Raw genomic sequence first — 19,141 nt, 5'->3', positions numbered from 1 at the left:
GCGGGGCCGGGGCCGGGCAGCGCGGCAGCGCGGCAGCGCCTGCCCCGGCAGTGGCTTCGGCCCAGGCGTTCGCGTGCGGCCCCCGGTACCGGCACGGAGCCTTTAAACGAAGGGATCAGAAATTTAAACACCACAAGCGATGTTTAAATTAATTACATTAGCAACATGTTCAGGGAGCGCCAGGCTTTCTGTTTCTTAGTTCTTCTCCTTCAGTAATTATTCTTCTAAGGGCAAGTTTTACCCGTTGTGTCTCCTCCTGGGTGACGTAGTTGGATAGTGTTTTCTTTGCTTGTCTAAGGGCACTGTCAAAAGCCTTGCAAATGTCAAATTTGTATCACTCCTACTATTTCCTCTATCCATTAAGCCAGTTATGTCGCCAAAGAAGACTGGTTTTGTTGCAGCCTGTTCCTGAACAACTCGTATTAGCTACTTATCATCTGCTTGCAATGTGAGTAGTTACAAACCGATTGCCTAATAATTTGTTGTAGAGTCTTTCCCAAGACTGAAGTTAGGCTAACAAGTCTCTGCTTCCCCCAGCCCTCCACCTTCCCCCTTTTGGAGATACATGCTCGTCCGCCTCTCCTGTCCTCTCCAAGTTCTCAGACATCACTTCAGTCCCTTCGGTAAGCATCAAGGGTAGATTTCGTAAGTGCCTGCTGACTTAAAAATCTTTATCTTATCTTTAGCTTTAGCTTTTACTCTTTAACTTATATTCTTCTGCTCTGACCTGACTTTTTGTCTCCCTGTAAAATGAATTTCATTAAATATCTAGTCACAATTAACCTTTCTGCTAAAGGTTGAAGTAAAGAAGGCATTTAATACTTTCAGCCAATTTTTGCATCACTTGTTCCTTTTTCCTCTTAAGTAATGAACCTTGTCTTCTCCTTTCCTCCTTTAGGGTATTGATGGAACCTTTGCTTGTTATCCTTTATGACCTTTACTAGTTGTAACTCCTTTTTGTGCCTTCACTGTTCTAATTTTTATCCCTACATGGTAGCAGTGTTTCTTTTACTCATCCTTAACTGTCTGCCCTTTTTTACTTTTTGTGTGATTCTTTTTTTTTTTCCAGATCATTAAAGCACTCCTGATGCAGTTATAGCAGTCTTACACACTGTCTCTCCCCTGAATTGCCACTGTGCATTTAATATAGCCCCTCTCAGTAACTGCCAGCTTTCCCAGACTCTTCCATCTCTTAGCCCAAGAATCATGCCTACCTTTCCGTGTTGTTTTTTTTGAAGTCCATTAGTTTTATTCTGTTCCTTACACTCTACCTTCCTTAGAGCAGGCAGTGAGGAACTTTGGCTAGTGGGCCAAATTCAGCTCACCACAGCAATCCATCATGTTCTACTCCTTGATGCCCCCTTTCCTAAGGATCTTTCACACAAAAACTGGAAGTGTGCTGCAGTATAGTTTATTGGTACTGGCAGTCCATTTCTTCATGGAGCTCCCTGTTCTATCCCAAAGTTTTGCAGCACCTTCACATCACATGGTGTGAACTGAAATGGGCCTCTGTAATCACACAGCGGATGTGTACACATTCTGTTGTATCCACTTGATGTTTATTTCTTATCTGATCAAAATACAGCCATTTTCATTGTGTTCCTGGATGCACACAAATCATGGTACAGGAAATGCTGGTATCTTGCTTGTGTGTAGGATGTCCTTCTGGTCATGTGGTAAGAAAAAAGTTTATGATGTTTTTTCAGTTGCATGCATAAAAGTCTATATTGTCTGCCTCCACCAAAAAGAATCTTTTCTTTGGGTACTGATTTTGTGGTTACTTTCACATATTATTTTCCATCTTTAGAGTCTTAATCCAATTTCAGTGAGTTCCGTCTTTCTAGTCAGAACTGAAATGTAAAGTAGCCTTCTCCAATACCTGAAACACCAAGTTACTCTCAACCGTGGGAGACTGTTTACCATACATACTGTATTTCTAGCTGATGGCTGGGTAAAGTCCTCTACTAACCATTAGTTATCATTATATCAGGATCAGCTCTTGGTAGGTTGTTCAGGAAGAGCTTCATCCAGCTCCTCCTTTTCATGTCATCTACTGTTAATACCTCCCAAACCACGATCTGATGCTTTCTCTTTGCTCCTTCTCATCAATTTGCTTTTCCTCATTGCTTCCTTAATTTCAGAAGTCATATAGACATTCTTGTTATATGGTGCAGAGCCACTTCCTTTTCTCCCTTTCTGCCCCTCTGGAGCTCCATATTTCTATACCAGCATATTTATCCTATGGTTTGTTTCACCAGGTCACCATACTGATTAGGTCATAACTAGTTTCATATGAAGACTTCCTTTCTGTTGCTTTTGGTTTTGTTTTGTTTTTATGTCTAGCTGAGATATTCAGAAGGTTGCCTGGCTGTTTTTCTCTTTGCCATTGGTATAGCTTTCCTGCAGTTTTGTGTCCTCTCCTCTCCAAAGCTACAGCAGTATTTCTCTTAATTATCTGTGAGCCTTAGCCACTGCTCCTCTTCAAAGCCTCCCTTTCTCCATTAGTGAATTTGAGTCCTAAAACTCTCTTCCCTTTCACTATTACATGAAAACTATCTCTTCCTGCCGTTAGCTTTTCATAGAATACTATCCCATGTGTTTGCCTCCAGGGTTTGTCTTCTCTGCCTGGTCTTTTCCCTCAACAGCAAATACTGTTTAGCATATTTGTGACCCATGTCCCTGAACCTTTACCCTTGCATTTATAGTAAATCCTGATACGTCCAGGGTCAGATCTAGCAGCATCATTAGTGATCCCAGGAAAAGGCCTTGGCAAACTTTCCTTGTCATCTTTGCCATAGGATCCATATGGGCAGCCCATTTCCCAGGCTGACAGGTGAGTATGTCAGATGGATGGTTTTGTGTGCCTTCTTTCCTGGCCAATATGGTCTGTTTTCCTCTCAGAACTGTATAAGAGTACTTGAACTTACAAGGAAGCAGACGTGACTGGGGAAAAAGCCTTCCAAACCATCCAAGCCATTCAGCCCACAGACCTGCTTTCTGAGTATTTCTGTCAGCAATTAGCTCCTAGCATCTCACTTTGCTATGAACAGGCAAGCTGCCTTCCCAGCCCGTCCAGACCAGGACCTCAGCAGAGTTCCTCTACAGCAAGGATGCTGTCCAGGCAGGGTCCTCCACACATGTGCAGAAGGGAAGAGCTAGAAGCAGTGCTGGCTACTTGGTATTTTCCACATATTAAAAAAAATTTTTTTTTATAACCAACACTTTCCCATTCTTCTGTTAGTTTCTCCCTTACAGTCAGATCTTTGTTAATATCAACAAAACAGCAGAAATATTAGTTGACAGTGTCCACTCAGTTATCAGACATCTTGCAGAACAGGAATTTAGGATTTGCCGTGCAAGATGGTATCGTGAGACCATTAAATATGGCAGCCAGCCACTCTCCCGATAAAGTTCACTGACATGACCAAAAACGAGATATTAAAGAAACCAAAAGTCATGCAACCAAAACAAGTGTCCCAATACTTCGTTTCTGTGCTCAGTGTTTAGGGAGATTACTTCTTTGTTGATCCCTATGGATGAGAAACTAATCAATAAAAACAACTAAGTGATGCGTAAGATAAGCAATCATTCTTTTGGAGTAATGAGAAAGGCTGTTTAAAAAAAAAAAAACAAAGATCCATCTAACTGCTTGCTTGATTATGTCTATAAACCCTTGCTGAGTAGAAACAATTTGAATATTGGCTAGGAAAGTTAAAAAGTAGATATGCTCTTCCAGACTTCCAAAATCAGCTACAGTGGCACCCAAGAAAAGAATTTAAGGAACATAGTCTAGGAAGTGTTCAGTGTATATGTCACAGTACTGTTTTAGTGTGGCCTTCTTGATGCTTTGTGCTTGGGAGCATTGCCTTAAAGATACCTGTCAACCTCTTTTGGTTTACCTGCTTGTTTCGATCGGTAATTGTCAAAGCATCTTATAGGGCAGTCTCTGAAGCTTCTAATCCTGATATCACCTCTGTTGCAGACCTTCATTTGTCACATACACATTTCGTATCTTAATAATAGGATACCACAGAAATAACCTGCATAAGCTGGTAGTGTAATCCAGCTACCATGAACTCACTGTCCGTATGACAGTCACAAACCAGTTATATCTATCCTCTAATATTTTCTGCAGTTACCTTTTCCAGACGTGTTTATTCACATTATTCTATTGACCAATAGCTTCAGGAGCACAAGGTTATCTTCTGGTCCTATATTCTGGCATAGCTGAAGTTGGGGAATGGGAGAAGATGGAAAAATTATCATTCAGAGAAGCTATAAGTGTGTACTTATTCACAATTCCACTTTCATTATTACATTAAGAAGTGGAAGGAAAGGAAAGTAGAGAAATTATTAAGAATTCTAGTCAACAAATCAGAGTGCCATGCTTGATATTACAAGAAAGCTTTTCCTACTTTTTCCCTCTGCCTCATGAACGTAACTTCACTTTGTTAGCTCCTGTACCTGAACGTGAATACACAAGCAATGCATCTTATTTAGCTTATTCTAAGCAACTTACATATTTTCTAATGCAACTTATAAGTTGCTTAGAAAATATATTATATAATATATATTTTATGCTGTCATACAAAGATCTAAGAATTAAAGAAATGTTTGTATGTACTGTGAAACACAAATTAGTACTGCTTCTCTGCCTAAGCACAGTTTAATATACTACCCTTTCATATATGTGGTGTGGAATTCTTTATGCAACTTATCTGCGAAGAGAGCTGGGTAGATTCTGCTCTTACTTAGAAAAACACTTGGGAAGTTTGTTTAATTAGAAGTGTTTCCAACATTTATGGTTTATATTTACAGTGTAAGCTTTGTGAGGTAAGCACCAGAATGCAGTTACGTTCATACAATGCCTGGCTTTTTCTGCAATATCCTTTTTTTTGCAACAATATGCTTTTTCTGCAACAGGAGCTCAGAGGGACTACATTAATACACCTATTTAACAATATATGTCCTGTTAATGGAAAAGAAAATGGGAACAGAATTATTGGGATTTCCAGATTCCACCCTTTTGTCTTTCACATAAGGTTTGTCATGTTCGCTGCAGAAAGTTCAGATAGTGTAGTCCTGAAAACAGCTGTGAGATTCATCATGGCAAATCAACAGACACAACCAAAATAATCACATATGATATGTGTGCAATGTGTGCAAGATTTTTAAATATAGCTCTCATCACAATCCTCTTCTAAAACTGTAAAAGAATCATCATCTCAATTTTATAGACAGGATAACTGAGGTACAGTACAGCTAAGATCAAGATTTTTCACACCTAAATTCATCTAAATCAGATATTTATCGCTGACAGAGTTTGGTGCCTGCATATAATAAATGTATCATTCAGAAAGGACGTCAAAAGAGCTACCTCTTATTTAACAGATCATACTGTATGTGAAGACAAAATCTAGCTTCTTGCCCTCCAGTGCTCCCCTTCTCTTCCTCTTTGTTTATTAATCACTGACTTCCTTGCTGTCTCCCCACAGACTCTTCAGAGACACTAAATCCTTCTGCAGTATACTTTTTTTTTTTCCATCAGGAACAGCATGCATGTATCTCTATGCCTCATTGATTTGCTGATTTTAGTTCAAGTGTCTTTGAAAAATATATTGACTGCCCTAGATATGCATATTACTTTATTTTTTCACTCCATCCTTATTTACTTATGTAACTGTATCACTGAAGTGCATGAGGTATTTTGTGGTTTTGTTTGTATTAGTGACAGATTGCAGGACAAAATTGATTAGTGCATAGTTTATAAAGGTGAAAATAGAACACCATAGGAATTAGGACCACTGATTTTGCTCCCAGAGGTGTTTATGATTTCTGATGTCTTGTAAAAGGTATTGTGCTGCATTTTTCCTCCTGTTGCTTTCTCTTTTTTTTTCCAGAAGAAATCATTGTAGGTTTGGTGCGTTGGAAGTATGGAATCAATCTCTATGATGGGAAGTCCTAAGAACCACAATGAAACTTTTTTACCAAATGTTGCCAATGGCATCAAGGACGCTAGCAAGATCACAATAGGTATCATTGGAAGTGGAGACTTTGCCAAGTCATTGACCATTAGGCTCATCAGATGTGGGTACCACGTGATTGTGGGAAGCAGAAATCCTAAACTTGCTGCCGAGTTCTTTCCCCATGTGGCTGATGTCACTCATCATGAAGATGCAGTAGCAAAAACAAACATCATTTTTGTAGCCATACACAGAGAACATTATGCCTCTTTGTGGGACCTCAAGCATTTACTTGTTGGTAAAATTCTGGTTGATGTCAGCAACAATACAAGAGTAGACCAGTATCCAGACTCCAATGCAGAGTACCTGGCATCACTTTTCCCAGATTCCCTGATTGTCAAAGGATTCAATGTCGTTTCAGCTTGGTCGTTGCAGTTAGGACCAAAGGATGCCAGCAGACAGGTAAATATTGTATTTGTATTCATTTGATTTCTTTATAAGATGAAAATGACGGGGACTGACTGGTGTAAGCAGCCAGAACTTGTGGGATTCACCTTGCCTGACTTGATCTATCAAAAATGTTGGGTCTTTAGTCTAAGTTTTAGTAGTCAGTAAAAATTTCAGAGTCCAGTTCACCTATAGTAAGACATGTAGAGTAAGTGGCCTAAATTGTCCTCTGTGATGCCTGTCTTTAAAGACTGTAGAGGAAATGTAGAAGCACTAGCTTAGACTAGACATCTGACCTTCAGATGACTATAGTTAGAGGAGATGAGTAGGGTTTTAATGTCTTCTGTAGGAAACATTAATTTTTATTCCTAAGCTCTAAACAAGGATGGAGGCAGTCTTTCCAATATATTTTAGTTTAGGAGTTGATTGGCATGGTTGAAACTGTTGAAAGAGATGCACAGAAATCTGAGATCCTAATGCCAGGTCTTGGGAGGTAAGCATTTTTTAGAAATGCTTGCATTCAATGCAAGTAACAGCAAAGAGAACGAAAGACACTATTTAGGTTTTATAGTGCCCCAAGGTAATAAATATGAAGAAACAGAAGGAAGCGCATATGTTTCTAAGTGATAATTCATCCGATCCAGGACTGCTCGAGAACGTCATGTTCAAATGCCTTTCCAGTATATCCTCAAAATCCACCCTGCATATAGAAAAAGCAGCTTTATGTTTTTCATGCTTTGCTGGAGTGGTACAAAGGATTTAAGCCTATGCAGGAACCCAGTCCTTCACACCTTTAGAATGTGCATGAGAAGATGTAACATGACTCCTGGAGACTAAATTGAGTTTTCTGGCACATCAGGCAGATTTTAAATGAAACGTGTTTGATATGGAATTAGCATAATTATAAAAATAACCCGACTGCACTATTTTTAACCCCTTTCAGCATAGCACTGCACTATAAGTAACTGACTTCCGTGAAAGCTGATCATGTATGCTGTAATGAAGATGATCAGAAACCAGTGAAGGGCAAACTACCCCAATACAGATTTTAAAGGGAGTTGAAAGTATTTTGTAGCAGCACATTTTTTTCACTATGTAATAAACTAATCTTTAGAAGAAGTTCTTATTTGTCTGATGGTTTTGTTTCATTATTGTCTCTTCTGTTAAACAGATTCCATTTTTGTGGAAATCTGGATTGTGAAATGAAACTAAGATTATTACACAAAGAGATTACACAGTTCTCTGCTTTGCGTTCTGTTGATGCTATAGCTGTTTTAGGGTCATCAGGCAAGATTCCTATCTTTTTGAGAGACTCCTGTACTTCATGGGTTCGTTTTTTGTTTCCATTTCTCATCTTGGTGATATAATCTGTGATAACAATATATAGTTTCAGCTGTAGTGCTGTGGTTTGGTCCTCTGAAGTTTTTTGGGTTTTTTTAATCTTTAAGTCTATTTCTCTGACTACAAACAATTCACTTGACTTCCCCAACAGGTCTATATATGCAGTAACAATGTTCCAGCTCGCCATCAAGTTATTGAGCTTGCCCGGCAGCTCAATTTTATTCCTATTGATTTGGGGGCATTGTCATCTTCAAGGGAGATTGAAAACTTACCTTTGCGACTGTTCACACTGTGGAAGGGACCTGTAGTGATGGCCATTAGCCTAGCAACATTTTTCTTCATCTACTCCTTCGTCAGAGATGTAATCCATCCGCATGTGAGAAATCAGCAGAGTGACTTTTACAAGATCCCCATTGAGATTGTGAACAAGACTTTACCAGTGGTTGCTATCACTTTACTCTCTCTAGTATATTTATCAGGACTTATTGCAGCTGCTTATCAGCTTTACTACGGTACTAAGTATAGGCGATTTCCACCTTGGCTGGAGAGCTGGCTGCAATGTCGAAAGCAGCTCGGACTGCTCAGCTTTTTCTTTGCAACAGTGCATGTGGCATACAGCCTCTGCTTACCTATGAGGAGGTCAGAGCGATACTTGTTCCTCAATATGGCATATCAACAGGTAAGCCGATCTGTACTTGTTTAGTTAACAAAAGCCAAAAATGCATTGGTTGTATTCATGTGACTCATGAACACAATCTTTAGGGTTATCTTATGCATAGCTAGTGCTTAGTAAGAAGGAAGAGGAAAAGAAACATCTGTGCATTGTGCTTGCCTCATGTGGAGCAAGCTGCAGTCAACTTTGTCTGGTAAGAGAAATCAAGGAGGTGCTCTACTTAAATTCCTGATAGAAATATACAGAAATAGAATGCAGGATGGATAGGAAAAGAGCAACATGAGAGGAAATATGTGACTTTCTGAGGTGTTTTCCTCTTATATATTCTTAAGATATGGGGGATATATGTATATCATCAACGTATTATGTCATATAACATCATACTATTGTATTGTATCATAAGTGTGAAGAACAAGTGTGAAAAAGTGGTAAGGGTAGATAATGTGCACGGATACACCTATGTTTAAGAAATAAAAATTCTGTTACTCTGTAACTTTTCGGACCAGTGGTAAAAATATTTTATTCATTAGAAATTCTGTGAATGTCATCTATTACAGGCAACAGACATTGACTCATAGTTCCCAGGAGCAGCTGGTCTTGCATAATGCTGAAACAATCTCCAGCAAAGCTATCCTTCTGTGGAGAAGGGTCTGCTGCTCTTCTCTGTCAGTGAGATAGCTTATTATCATTTTTAAAGTGACAGAAAAGGAGCATTGCCACTCAGCATAAAAAATTTGCAGGAAAGAGAGATGGAACAGGGGGGAAAAAAAGCAAACTAAGGAAGTCAAATCTTAATAATGGAACAAATTCTAAAAGAATGATTAGCATGAAAAATTGAACTTAAAGGCAGAGAGAGCAAAATTATAAAAGACAGGCAGCAAGGAACTGTAGTTGTTCACACTTAGTATTAGCAGAGGACCTACTGATACTTTTATTAAGAAATGATTGTGTTTTTAATAATGTTATAGAAACCTGACTTGCTAATATTTGTAGTGAGCCACTTTCAAGAGTCATAGTCCACCTGAAAATGGAAAAATAATTGAATATCCAAGCATCTTAATTGTTAAGGACCTGAGTTTGTTTCTCCTCTCACAAAGCTCTTCAGGCAGAACAATCTTAGAAATATCTGTTGTCAACAATGAAAGAGACAAAATAACTTGGACTCAGCATAGGGACCTGAAGCAATAACAGGAAATGATGAAAAGTTATTTCTGAATGTAACAAACTAAAAACAAATTGCAGATTTACCCAGTTTATGATGTACAATATAAGTTGCTGAGGTCTGAAAAACACAGCTACTTTTCTACAGTATATAGGAACATGCAGATTTATATATTTTTATAAAATAATTGATATAACTAGTATATAATGTTACATTTTCTTCTACCTACTCATCTAAGTGTCTCTGTTTAACATATTTTTAATCTTACGAGCTAATACCAGCTGTAGGGAAATAGTTATTTTTCTCTAAGACATGAGGAAATCTCTGGAATATTTGACCCCATTTTATATTTGTCCTACAACTGTAAGCTTTTACTCAGACAAATAACTTGTTGATATTTTTAATATTCTGGAGAATAAGGACTTCCTTTCTGCTTCTTCATCAGGTTCATGCTAATGTTGAAAATTCTTGGAATGAGGAAGAAGTGTGGCGAATTGAAATGTATATCTCCTTTGGAATAATGAGTCTTGGATTGCTTTCTTTGCTGGCAGTAACTTCAATCCCTTCAGTAAACAGTGCCTTAAACTGGAGGGAGTTCAGTTTTATTCAGGTGTGTTACTTTTTAAATAAGAGGTTTTTTGTTGCTAATAAGAATTCATTTTAGTAATTATTATGAAAAGCACTTTGCAACATGATGAGAGCATGTTGGTTCCCCTCTCCCCGGTAAGTTAATAAAAACAACATCCTTACTCAGCAGATATATATCCTTGAATGCATATTAAGCATTTCATGAGTGACAGAACAGGAATTATCTGCTTTTTGCTCTTGTTGGTCTTAAAGAAGAACCAACACAGCTAAGACCAAATGAGCATGAATCTATTCCTTTTCCATTGTTAGAATTCCTTGTTAAATTCAAATTAGATGAACTTGGACTAACTCAGCAAAGGCAATGTAGCTTTGCTTATTAAAAGCAGAGGTGGTCTTCTAGCCCTGGCATTCTTCTTAMTGCCCTCCTTTTGCAGATAAATATCAACTACAGGCAGACCTAAACAGCATAAATTACTGAGAAATGTAGGAGGTGAAGGCTTTAATAAGTACCTTAATATTTGCTTACAAAAAACATTGCCATTATTTTTAAGTAGAAGTCATTGATATGCAATGTCATTAGGATTTAGTCTTGTGATAAAATCCCTAAGTATATACGTGGGTGTGTTTTGCTTTTGTGGGAGGGATTTTGGGTTCAGTACTCTAGTCTTAATTCAGTCTTATCTGAATAAGGGCTTTAGGACATATCCACTGTAATGAAATTGCCTAGTTTTTAGTCTTGTCACTATTGACTAATTCCTGCCTTCACAACACAGGCATTTGCTTCGCTGTTCAGGGCTTGAGCTGGGTTTTGTAATTTACAGCATTTTAAAGGGAGTGATAGAGAACACCAGTTTGGCTACAGCTGCCAGAGGTGTTCTGTCTCTGAAATAATGTTTTACCTTCTCTTAGAGTTTCTGTTAGTGGAAGGCTCCAGTTATACCTACCAAAACATTTTGCTGAAAAATTTTTCAGATCAGTGTTCCCCTGACAGAACTAGTTATTCTCACTCACTGTTTTGAGCCTTCAGAGGGAGTAAATAGACATTTTGTACTGTTACAACGTCCCTGCCAGTCAGATCTCTCTGTGGGGGTGACTATACTACTACTGCTGTAGTACTGTATATAGTACTATGTATATAGTACTATGTATATAGTATAGTGTAGTACTACTGCTAAAATCTTAGTGCAAATGGAAAAAGTACAGATTCACTCATGGGTGAAGTGATACCTTCATCCAGCCATGAATTCCATACACAAACGGTGCATTTATATCTTATTTTTCCTTACTCAAATTTCCAGATATGGTCCTTGCGTGATTTAGTCAAAAATGCCCTTGTAGACAGATTATCATGTAATTGCTTGGATTTTGACTGTGCCGTATTTACTGCAGTTATTTTCACTGTAATTAAAATCAACATAGTTCCAATTGTAAATAATTAGGAACTTTAAGGAATCATCTCTCAATGTTTTGAGGTATTTAATTGGAAACAAATTATTCTCTCTGGAGGTATGTCACAGTTGAAGCTGCATCATGTACTAGAGAGGTATTTTTACAGTTTCCCTCGCTAACGTGAAAGGAGTCTGCATTTCACTGCAAGCCTCATTATCCCCAGTGTGCAAGTAGAACAGATAAAATATCATGATATTAGCTTTTGATATTTTTCTTTACCTACTGAAATGTAATATGATGAAGTGAATTGAACTTAATTGTCTCAGTCTTCTCCTAAGTGAGGGGGACAAGGAGTGGAACAATAATCGGTCATCTTAGTATTGCTTTTTTAGCCAGGGAAAACAGTCAGTCTTCAGTCAGACTGAAGTCTGAATCTGAGAGGATTTGCCAAAATAAGTTCTGAGATGACAAGTCAGTATAATCACAGCAGACTCAGCCAGTTTCTCACCTCAACACTCCCCACTATGAGAACAACGTAATATTGCTTGCTTGTTTTAGTAAATACAGTTTGAGAAGAATAAGGATCTGGCCTACTCTAAAGAGTTTTACCACTAAAACATACTCAGTCTTGAGTCCTACTGGCAAAGTCTGAGTTTAGGCTGAACAAAACAGTTGTGAACATAAACAGTATAGACTACTTTCAAGACTTGTTCCAGTAGTACAAGACCTAAGTGAAGCCCCCCCCACTATCTACTCTGGTTTGAACAGACCTCTAACAAGAATCCCGCAGTGTAGGACCTGTATCCTGTAGAGGAACCCTAGTTGTGAATGTTGTTATCTAGAAATCACCATTGACTTTGACATTCCCAATCATTTTGGAGATGCCTCCATCTTAATTAGCCTGGGTTTTGGCAACACAGATGGCTCCAAAAATTCCAGCCACCTTGATCAAAGGAAAAAGACTTTGAGAGGAGAAGCAGTGCAGGCCCAACTCATTCTAGGGGAGTATGAATATGAAGAAACGGAGATGTAAGAAGGTTGAACAGTGAGGCAAAAGGAAGGAATCAGCAGAGAACTTGGAGTTGCTGCAGTACAGAGCTGACTGCTACACCAAACAAATATCTGATTGTTTCCTCATGAATCATAGAGAAATGCTCATAACATCCAGTGGGAGGAGTCACAGAACCAGACAGGGATGAAGAGTTTGCTCAGTAGGAGATCCTGGAGGGTGGAAACATCGCACAAAGCTCTGCAGGCATCTTAACATGACCCAGAGCCGGAGCTCACTGAGGAAAGAAGCAGGGAAGAAGCTAAGGCTGGTAAATCAATTCATTGGTTTTATTAAACTCCACTTCAGTGCTCTTCTTTTTCTCTTAGAAATAGAGTTGGATGAGGAATGAAGACAGACATGGGCAAGGAATAAAAGAGAATTCATATTTTGTCAGAGCAGGCAGAATTTCTACTACAATAAACCAACTCATCACAAACAGAAAAAGACATTTATTGAAAACAGTCCCTTAGTGTTCACATAAAATACATGGAAAATGGAAAATGTTTGTAAGCAGTCCTGCACCTGGTCTTTCAGTCTTTGACTGCTATTAGTTAAACTGTAAATATATAATGTAAACATAAAAACTACTGCTTTAGTTTTCCAGTCTAAGAGTTCAAATCCAAACCACACCATTCAGTGACAGTGGCCAAAGCAGACTGGCTTTGAAAGCTTAGCTTTACGTTTATTAGCAAAAATCGGCAGGGGTGACACTGCCATTAGCATAGTAGGAAACTGATCTTTTTGTAGATATTCCTTTTGTCTGTTAGCACAATCGTAATGTCTTTGGAGCCAGTATTATTAAAGCCTTGCCCTCACACATCTAGGAGGGGCTGCCCTGCCTTGTTTCTCATACTAGGGCAGAATACTTTTCCCCCACAGTAAAGAAGCTGATAGCATGAGGCCTGGGTATTTGGCAAATTTGAGTAAGATTCCAGCCAGAATTGCTACAGCCTGTTTGTACGTTTAGCAATATCCTGTTACTGGAAGAATCTGGAGCTTACGTTGCATAAACGTAGGCTTTGGAAAATGCCTTTTGTGTATATACGTGCTTTGGAACTACTCAGCCATTGTGAAGGTAAGAATTCCTGATGCAGATTTGTCCCACTTTGTCTATCTATCTATATATATGCATCTTCTGGTAACATTTTAAGAAGTTTTCTCCCTTACCCACTACAGCCACTTTTTTTTTTCTTTTCCTCCTCCTCCTTCAAACAATGCCAGTTTGTCCAGTTTCTCAGTGGCCTTGGCTGGGAATCTCCCGCACTGGCTGGAAAAACTGACTTTGATCAGGAAGGAAAAGAAACAAAACATGGAAGACTGAGAGAAGATCCAAGAGTTGGGAGGTCCATAGGAAATGCGCTAACCTATTACTCAGTTTCCAGGCAACACAGTATTATGGAAGATTAGGAAACAAAGCAACCAAAGATGTTCTTCCCCTCTTCCCAGCAGCCATTTTAGAGCCTAGGCAGAGGGTTCCTAAGACTTGCAGCTGATATTGCTACGCTCACTCACCAATGTGAATTTACCAGTCAAGGAAAAGTATTCCTTCTTGCTGCTTTTAAAAGCCCTCTGCTCTTAAAGACATGAGCATTCTGTGCCCCTCTTGTCTCCTCCCAGTAACATCAGTGTAAAGGATCTTCCAGCTTTCATAGCCATATCCATTCCTTTCTGTTGAGTTCTTAAGAAGCAAGGAAAGGATGATAGAATTGAAATATGTATATCCCACCTAAAGCGCCACTACAGTTTAGGAAATCCATTGTTTTCAGTCTCTGTATTTCTTCCTCCACATTGGCCAGGCATAAACTTGTACAGGAGAAAGTAACCTTGCATATCAGAATGATAGCTGCTCTCACCTTCACTGTGCCAGTATTAAACTGACATCTTTCTAGCAATTAATAGTTTCCACAGCACAGACTTCTTTTATCTCTCAATAATCAAAATATCTTTCATGTTAGCATGTGTAGGGATGGACAACTTTGGAATGTGGCTTCCTGCACCTACTGCTGGCCAAAATTTGTAGTACAATCCAGTGCTACCAAATGGTTTTATTTTTACTGTTCAGCTGCCCAGAAATGCCTTTTCCTGTACTAGCTGATGACTTTCTATCCAAACTCAGTTAGTTCTTCAAGTTCCTCATTTCACTGCTGCACAGCTATTGCCATAGTCTTTGAACATCTGCAGACACAGAAAAATCAAGTGCCAAGTCTTTATAACAAACACAAAAGTCTGTCAATCAGCTAAGCCTCCACACTGCTGCCAGTGACATGGTAGTGACTAACAATCAAAACAAGGCACTGTTGAGTCTTTCTTAAAAACATCAGTGAGCAATAGAAGATTCTACAACCGAACAGAGAGAAATGAATCCAGCCTCAAGGTTCAGTAGATCCGTAAGAGCAGTTTAGATATGCTGTGCACTGTAAATGCCCCACAAGGCAGAGCACTAATGTGCGATGTGGACGACACGCTATCAGTCTGCAGTGCCCTACCGTTGTACTGACACAGCCTCTTTTAGTGAGTTTTTGCTTAACTAGCAAAGGCAGCCAATTTTGCATGTACTTCTGGAAAAGTCATTGTCAGAAGCTGTAAGCTGGGATAAATGCTCGTAATGGAACTTTCTGGTGCAGATCTGGCCTAACTAAACAAACTGGAGTGCAAAATGCAAAGTTGCTTGGAGAATATCCTCTTTCTGGCTAGCAGTGTTTTTACACAGACATAAGCACAGAAATAAGGTGACAGAGGCAATTTAGAGCCTATTAGAAGAAAATACGGTCAGCATCTCCTCTAGGAGTGTCTGTTGTGAGATTTTAAGATATGAGTGGTTGAAATGGGGCGGTACATACTAGCACATGATGTACCAGCACTTCAAAGAAGCATACAGCAACTTGCCACAGTTAAAAAGTGGAACTGAATAGACGTGCGTCACTTTTTTTTTCTTGTACCATACTGTTATTTCTAATTGTTCATATAAAGTTCTGAAGTTCCATTTTGACCATTAGATACAAAGACATACACAGATATCATATCAAAATTGTAGTTTTCAGGCAAAGCTTAAAAAGTGTAAATAAAGTTCTAGAAAAGGCTGGGAAGAGTCTGTGTAGCATTTCCCTCCTGTTTCTTTTTCCAAGGATTGTTAAAGTTCACATCTGTAAGTCTGATAAAGAAATGAGTGATATGATTCACTCATGCCCTTTTCCCTGGTGGCAATGATAATAACAGCAATAACTTCAGGACAGTCATACCTGCAAAAATCTGAAATAACATATTGGAACATTAAGTTTGATAGTATCATTTGCCTTCCGAATTTCTTACCAGAATTTACATTCAAATATTGCATATCCTGTTTATATCCACAAATAATTTTCTTAGATTGTTCAGTTTCTTGCGGAATATTTTTGGAAGCAAATTGTTTTTAACTAAATGCTGCAGCATATCCAAAACATATCAACATGACTTGGAAACCAGTGGAAAAAATAATGCATAAATATTGGCAAATTAAAAAAACTGGTACCAATGTGCAGAAATTAATAAAAGTATTTTCCCTTTTTGTACCATGACATACATATATGTAAATCCTTGCAAATGGTTTTAGCTCAAACATTCTCCAGTCCCTGGAAACTGGCTAATCTGGAAGCAGAAAGAATTAATTCTTGCACTAATTATTATAGCTCCTTAGGCTGTATTTTTCTTAATGAAGACAGAAAGAGGGTATGCCTTTGCCTCTCTATTTTTACAGAAATTAAAGCAAATCTTGGCAGCCAGTTACCTTTCATAATTTTCATCCCCTGTGTTTTGATGGTTTTCTACAAATGTTTCCTAAACCAAGTTAGACATTACTTCAGTTTTGATGGAAAAGCGTTTGTCTTCATTTGATCAATGGCAGAATTCAAATTCATGTACATAAATTTACGTCTGTAAAGCAATATTATTACAGGGCACTTAGAAGGGCAGATTCACAGGAGAGGCGAATGCCTCCTGTTAGCACTACCTGCTCTCACATGCTCTAGATTGTGTGAAAAGAGGTCATCTGCAAAGTGCCTTGGGAACCTTCTACTTGAAGTTTCATCCAGCCCTACCTGTATATGATAAACTTCATCATTGCCTTGTGCCGCTGTGCCCAAATCTTGGTTCTGGGCAAAACAGCTCCTATAGCCCAGATATTCCCATTAACCGGTAGGCAGCAACTGATGGAGAAAGGTAAGGAAATTTTTATGCTAACTTCAAACAAGTGAATGTAGGCTGCTGTGAGGACAAAGCAAACTACACCTTTCCGAGCAATAAAATTCTGGACTGATAGACCCACATCTCTTCCTGCAGAGTTGCATTGCTCCATAATCAGCACAAATTCTTGCAAAACAATCTACCCCCATGGTTAAAAAACAGGGAACTTAATTTGCACTTACAACTGTTGTTACTGTTGTTCCAGTAACTTGACAGAAGTTGTTGCTTATTTACGATGTGTCCTGTAGTTGACTTCCATTACTTAGAATTTGGACAAACAGTGTCTTTGTTTCAGTTTTGACTAAGGCCTATGGATGCTATCAGAGATCTATTGTAAATCGGGGTATTGTTCAGTCCTTAATTTTCAGGGCATTTGACCTTAAGACCACATATTGCTAATTTAAAGTAATGTATAGGTAAGAGACTTTAACATGAAGTCTAGTAGAAATATTAAAATAGTGGGTTAGAGTTGTCTGATTAAGCATCAAGTGTTACTATCTCTTTTTTTCCCCCATTTTCCTTTTTCTCAAAGTCTACACTTGGATATGTTGCTCTGCTCATAAGTACTTTCCATGTACTGATTTACGGGTGGAAAAGAGCCTTTGAAGAAGAATACTACAGATTTTATACACCACCAAATTTTGTTCTTGCCCTTGTTCTGCCTTCCATTGTAATTCTAGGTAAGATCGTTTTACTTTTGCCATGTGTAAGCAGGAAACTGAGGAGAATTAGAAGAGGATGGGAGAAAAGCCATATTATGGAAGAAGCAAGTGGTTCTGTTCCACATCTCTCCCCAGAAAGGATAACTGTGATGTGATGATTGACTAGTATTTGTTACCACTGTTGTAGATGGTTGTTTTTTTTTTTTTTTTTTTTTGGTCTTAGATAAATTCCTGAAAATTTAAGTTTAATGTATGAGTAAAGTCACTGTGGACTTGCTTGGCATATAGTACAAGCTCTCAATCAAGCTATGAGAAATTTATAACTACCAACCTACTACTTTAGATCATTACAAAAATATTTTTATTTTAAATTATAGAGGGCAGATGATAATGAAGTCAAAAATTGTAATGCTCTTTTGCACAGTTTTATCACAAAAATACTTTATTATAACCATGCTTTCCAGATCTTTCTTTGACTTGGAGCATGTGTGCCAAAGTGCTATTTATTAATACCACATTTTCTAGGAAGTGTTTCTTTTAATAAAACCACACTTTTTGGTTAGTGAGTTCAGAATATGGACTGAAAGAGTTAATAATTCAGGAAATAATCAGGTTTTGAAACAACAAAATAATTTGTAATGATGTATTGCACATGTACAGTATATTTATTTTTGTGTGGTTTTACACCATTCCATGATTTGAATATGTAAGAAAATTTTGATTTTGGTCTAATTATGCATCTTGTAACCAAAATGTATTATGCTAACAGGGGCTTTTTTTCAAAGCATCACATAGATTTTTTTAGACCTTTGACATCTCTTTATTTTCATATGAATCATAAAGGAAAATTCAAAACAGAGTTGTACAAGTTTAGAAAGACTTGCAGGTACAAGCAACTAACTTTTGCTTTTAGAATGATTTGGAAATGACAGGATATATTTTAAAACAAAAACATACTGAGAAGTCTGCAACAATAAAAATCCATTTTCACTGTGAAACTTCCAGTATCTTGATACAACAGTGAAGCATCACAACACTCATGTTCTTTATGTTTCTGCACTGGAGTTTCAGTTATTGTATATGAATTTCCCAGAGTCTGTCTTAAAATCTTAGTATCTTTTTGTGCAAATACTATCTTCTATTTTTATATAAGAGTCTTACAACAAGTATCTGTGGGATATGCCTGAATTTTTGAGAAACAAAATTAATATTCTTATACCTCAGAATTTTAAAAACATTGACTCGTCAAAATGAAAATTTACTTCTAAAACTTGGCATTTGCCTTTCCTGTGGGATTCAAAAGAACATTCAAAATTACTTACTACTACTGATTTATCAGATTTTATTCTTCTCTAACAAAATAGCCAAACTCAACTCACATACCTTCAGGCTACGCCTGCTAAATCAGTGAAACTTTTATTTTAGTGAATAAGAACGTGTATTTGGTCCTGATTTTCTTTACTTGTATGAAATTATATTTTTCTTACATATTTTTGCACTGTTTAGGAACTTTGACTTAATTTAGCTGAATCTTTACTTATTCTTTATTTGTTTGCAAGAATTTGTCATCACATGGTACATGTCAGAAATATAGACTGCTTAAGCATGAGTTTACCCCTGAGCATCACTAGTTCTGTAAATCTCATT

At 37.9% G+C, this 19,141-nt stretch overlaps 1 protein-coding gene across 1 annotated transcript; it reads left to right on the top strand.

Annotated features, from left to right (window-relative positions):
• The first annotated feature begins 5,933 nt into the window (after positions 1 to 5,933).
• On the top strand, positions 5,934 to 17,669 carry STEAP2 (STEAP2 metalloreductase). Its single transcript, XM_026074408.1, has 4 exons — positions 5,934 to 6,425; positions 7,903 to 8,430; positions 10,032 to 10,196; positions 17,365 to 17,669. The coding sequence occupies exons 1-4, from the start codon at positions 5,934 to 5,936 to the stop codon at positions 17,647 to 17,649; spliced, it is 1,470 nt and encodes a 489-aa protein (XP_025930193.1). The 3' UTR covers positions 17,650 to 17,669.
• Positions 17,670 to 19,141: the final 1,472 nt, after the last annotated feature.

This window comes from Apteryx rowi, unplaced genomic scaffold, assembly GCF_003343035.1.
Source record: "Apteryx rowi isolate R43461 unplaced genomic scaffold, aptRow1 scaffold_388, whole genome shotgun sequence".
Lineage (NCBI taxonomy): Eukaryota > Metazoa > Chordata > Aves > Apterygiformes > Apterygidae > Apteryx > Apteryx rowi.
Note: the sequence above shows the minus strand (reverse complement) of the source record. Positions and strands in the feature narration are given on the sequence as shown.

Bases quoted from the DNA above. Each gene is read 5' to 3' on its own strand.
- STEAP2 (XM_026074408.1), top strand. From the start codon at position 5,934: ATGGAATCAATCTCTATGATGGGAAGTCCTAAGAACCACAATGAAACT. The intron at 8,431-10,031 runs GTAAGCCGATCT...CTTCTTCATCAG, and splicing joins TCAATATGGCATATCAACAG to GTTCATGCTAATGTTGAAAA. The intron at 10,197-17,364 runs GTGTGTTACTTT...TTTTTCTCAAAG, and splicing joins GGGAGTTCAGTTTTATTCAG to TCTACACTTGGATATGTTGC.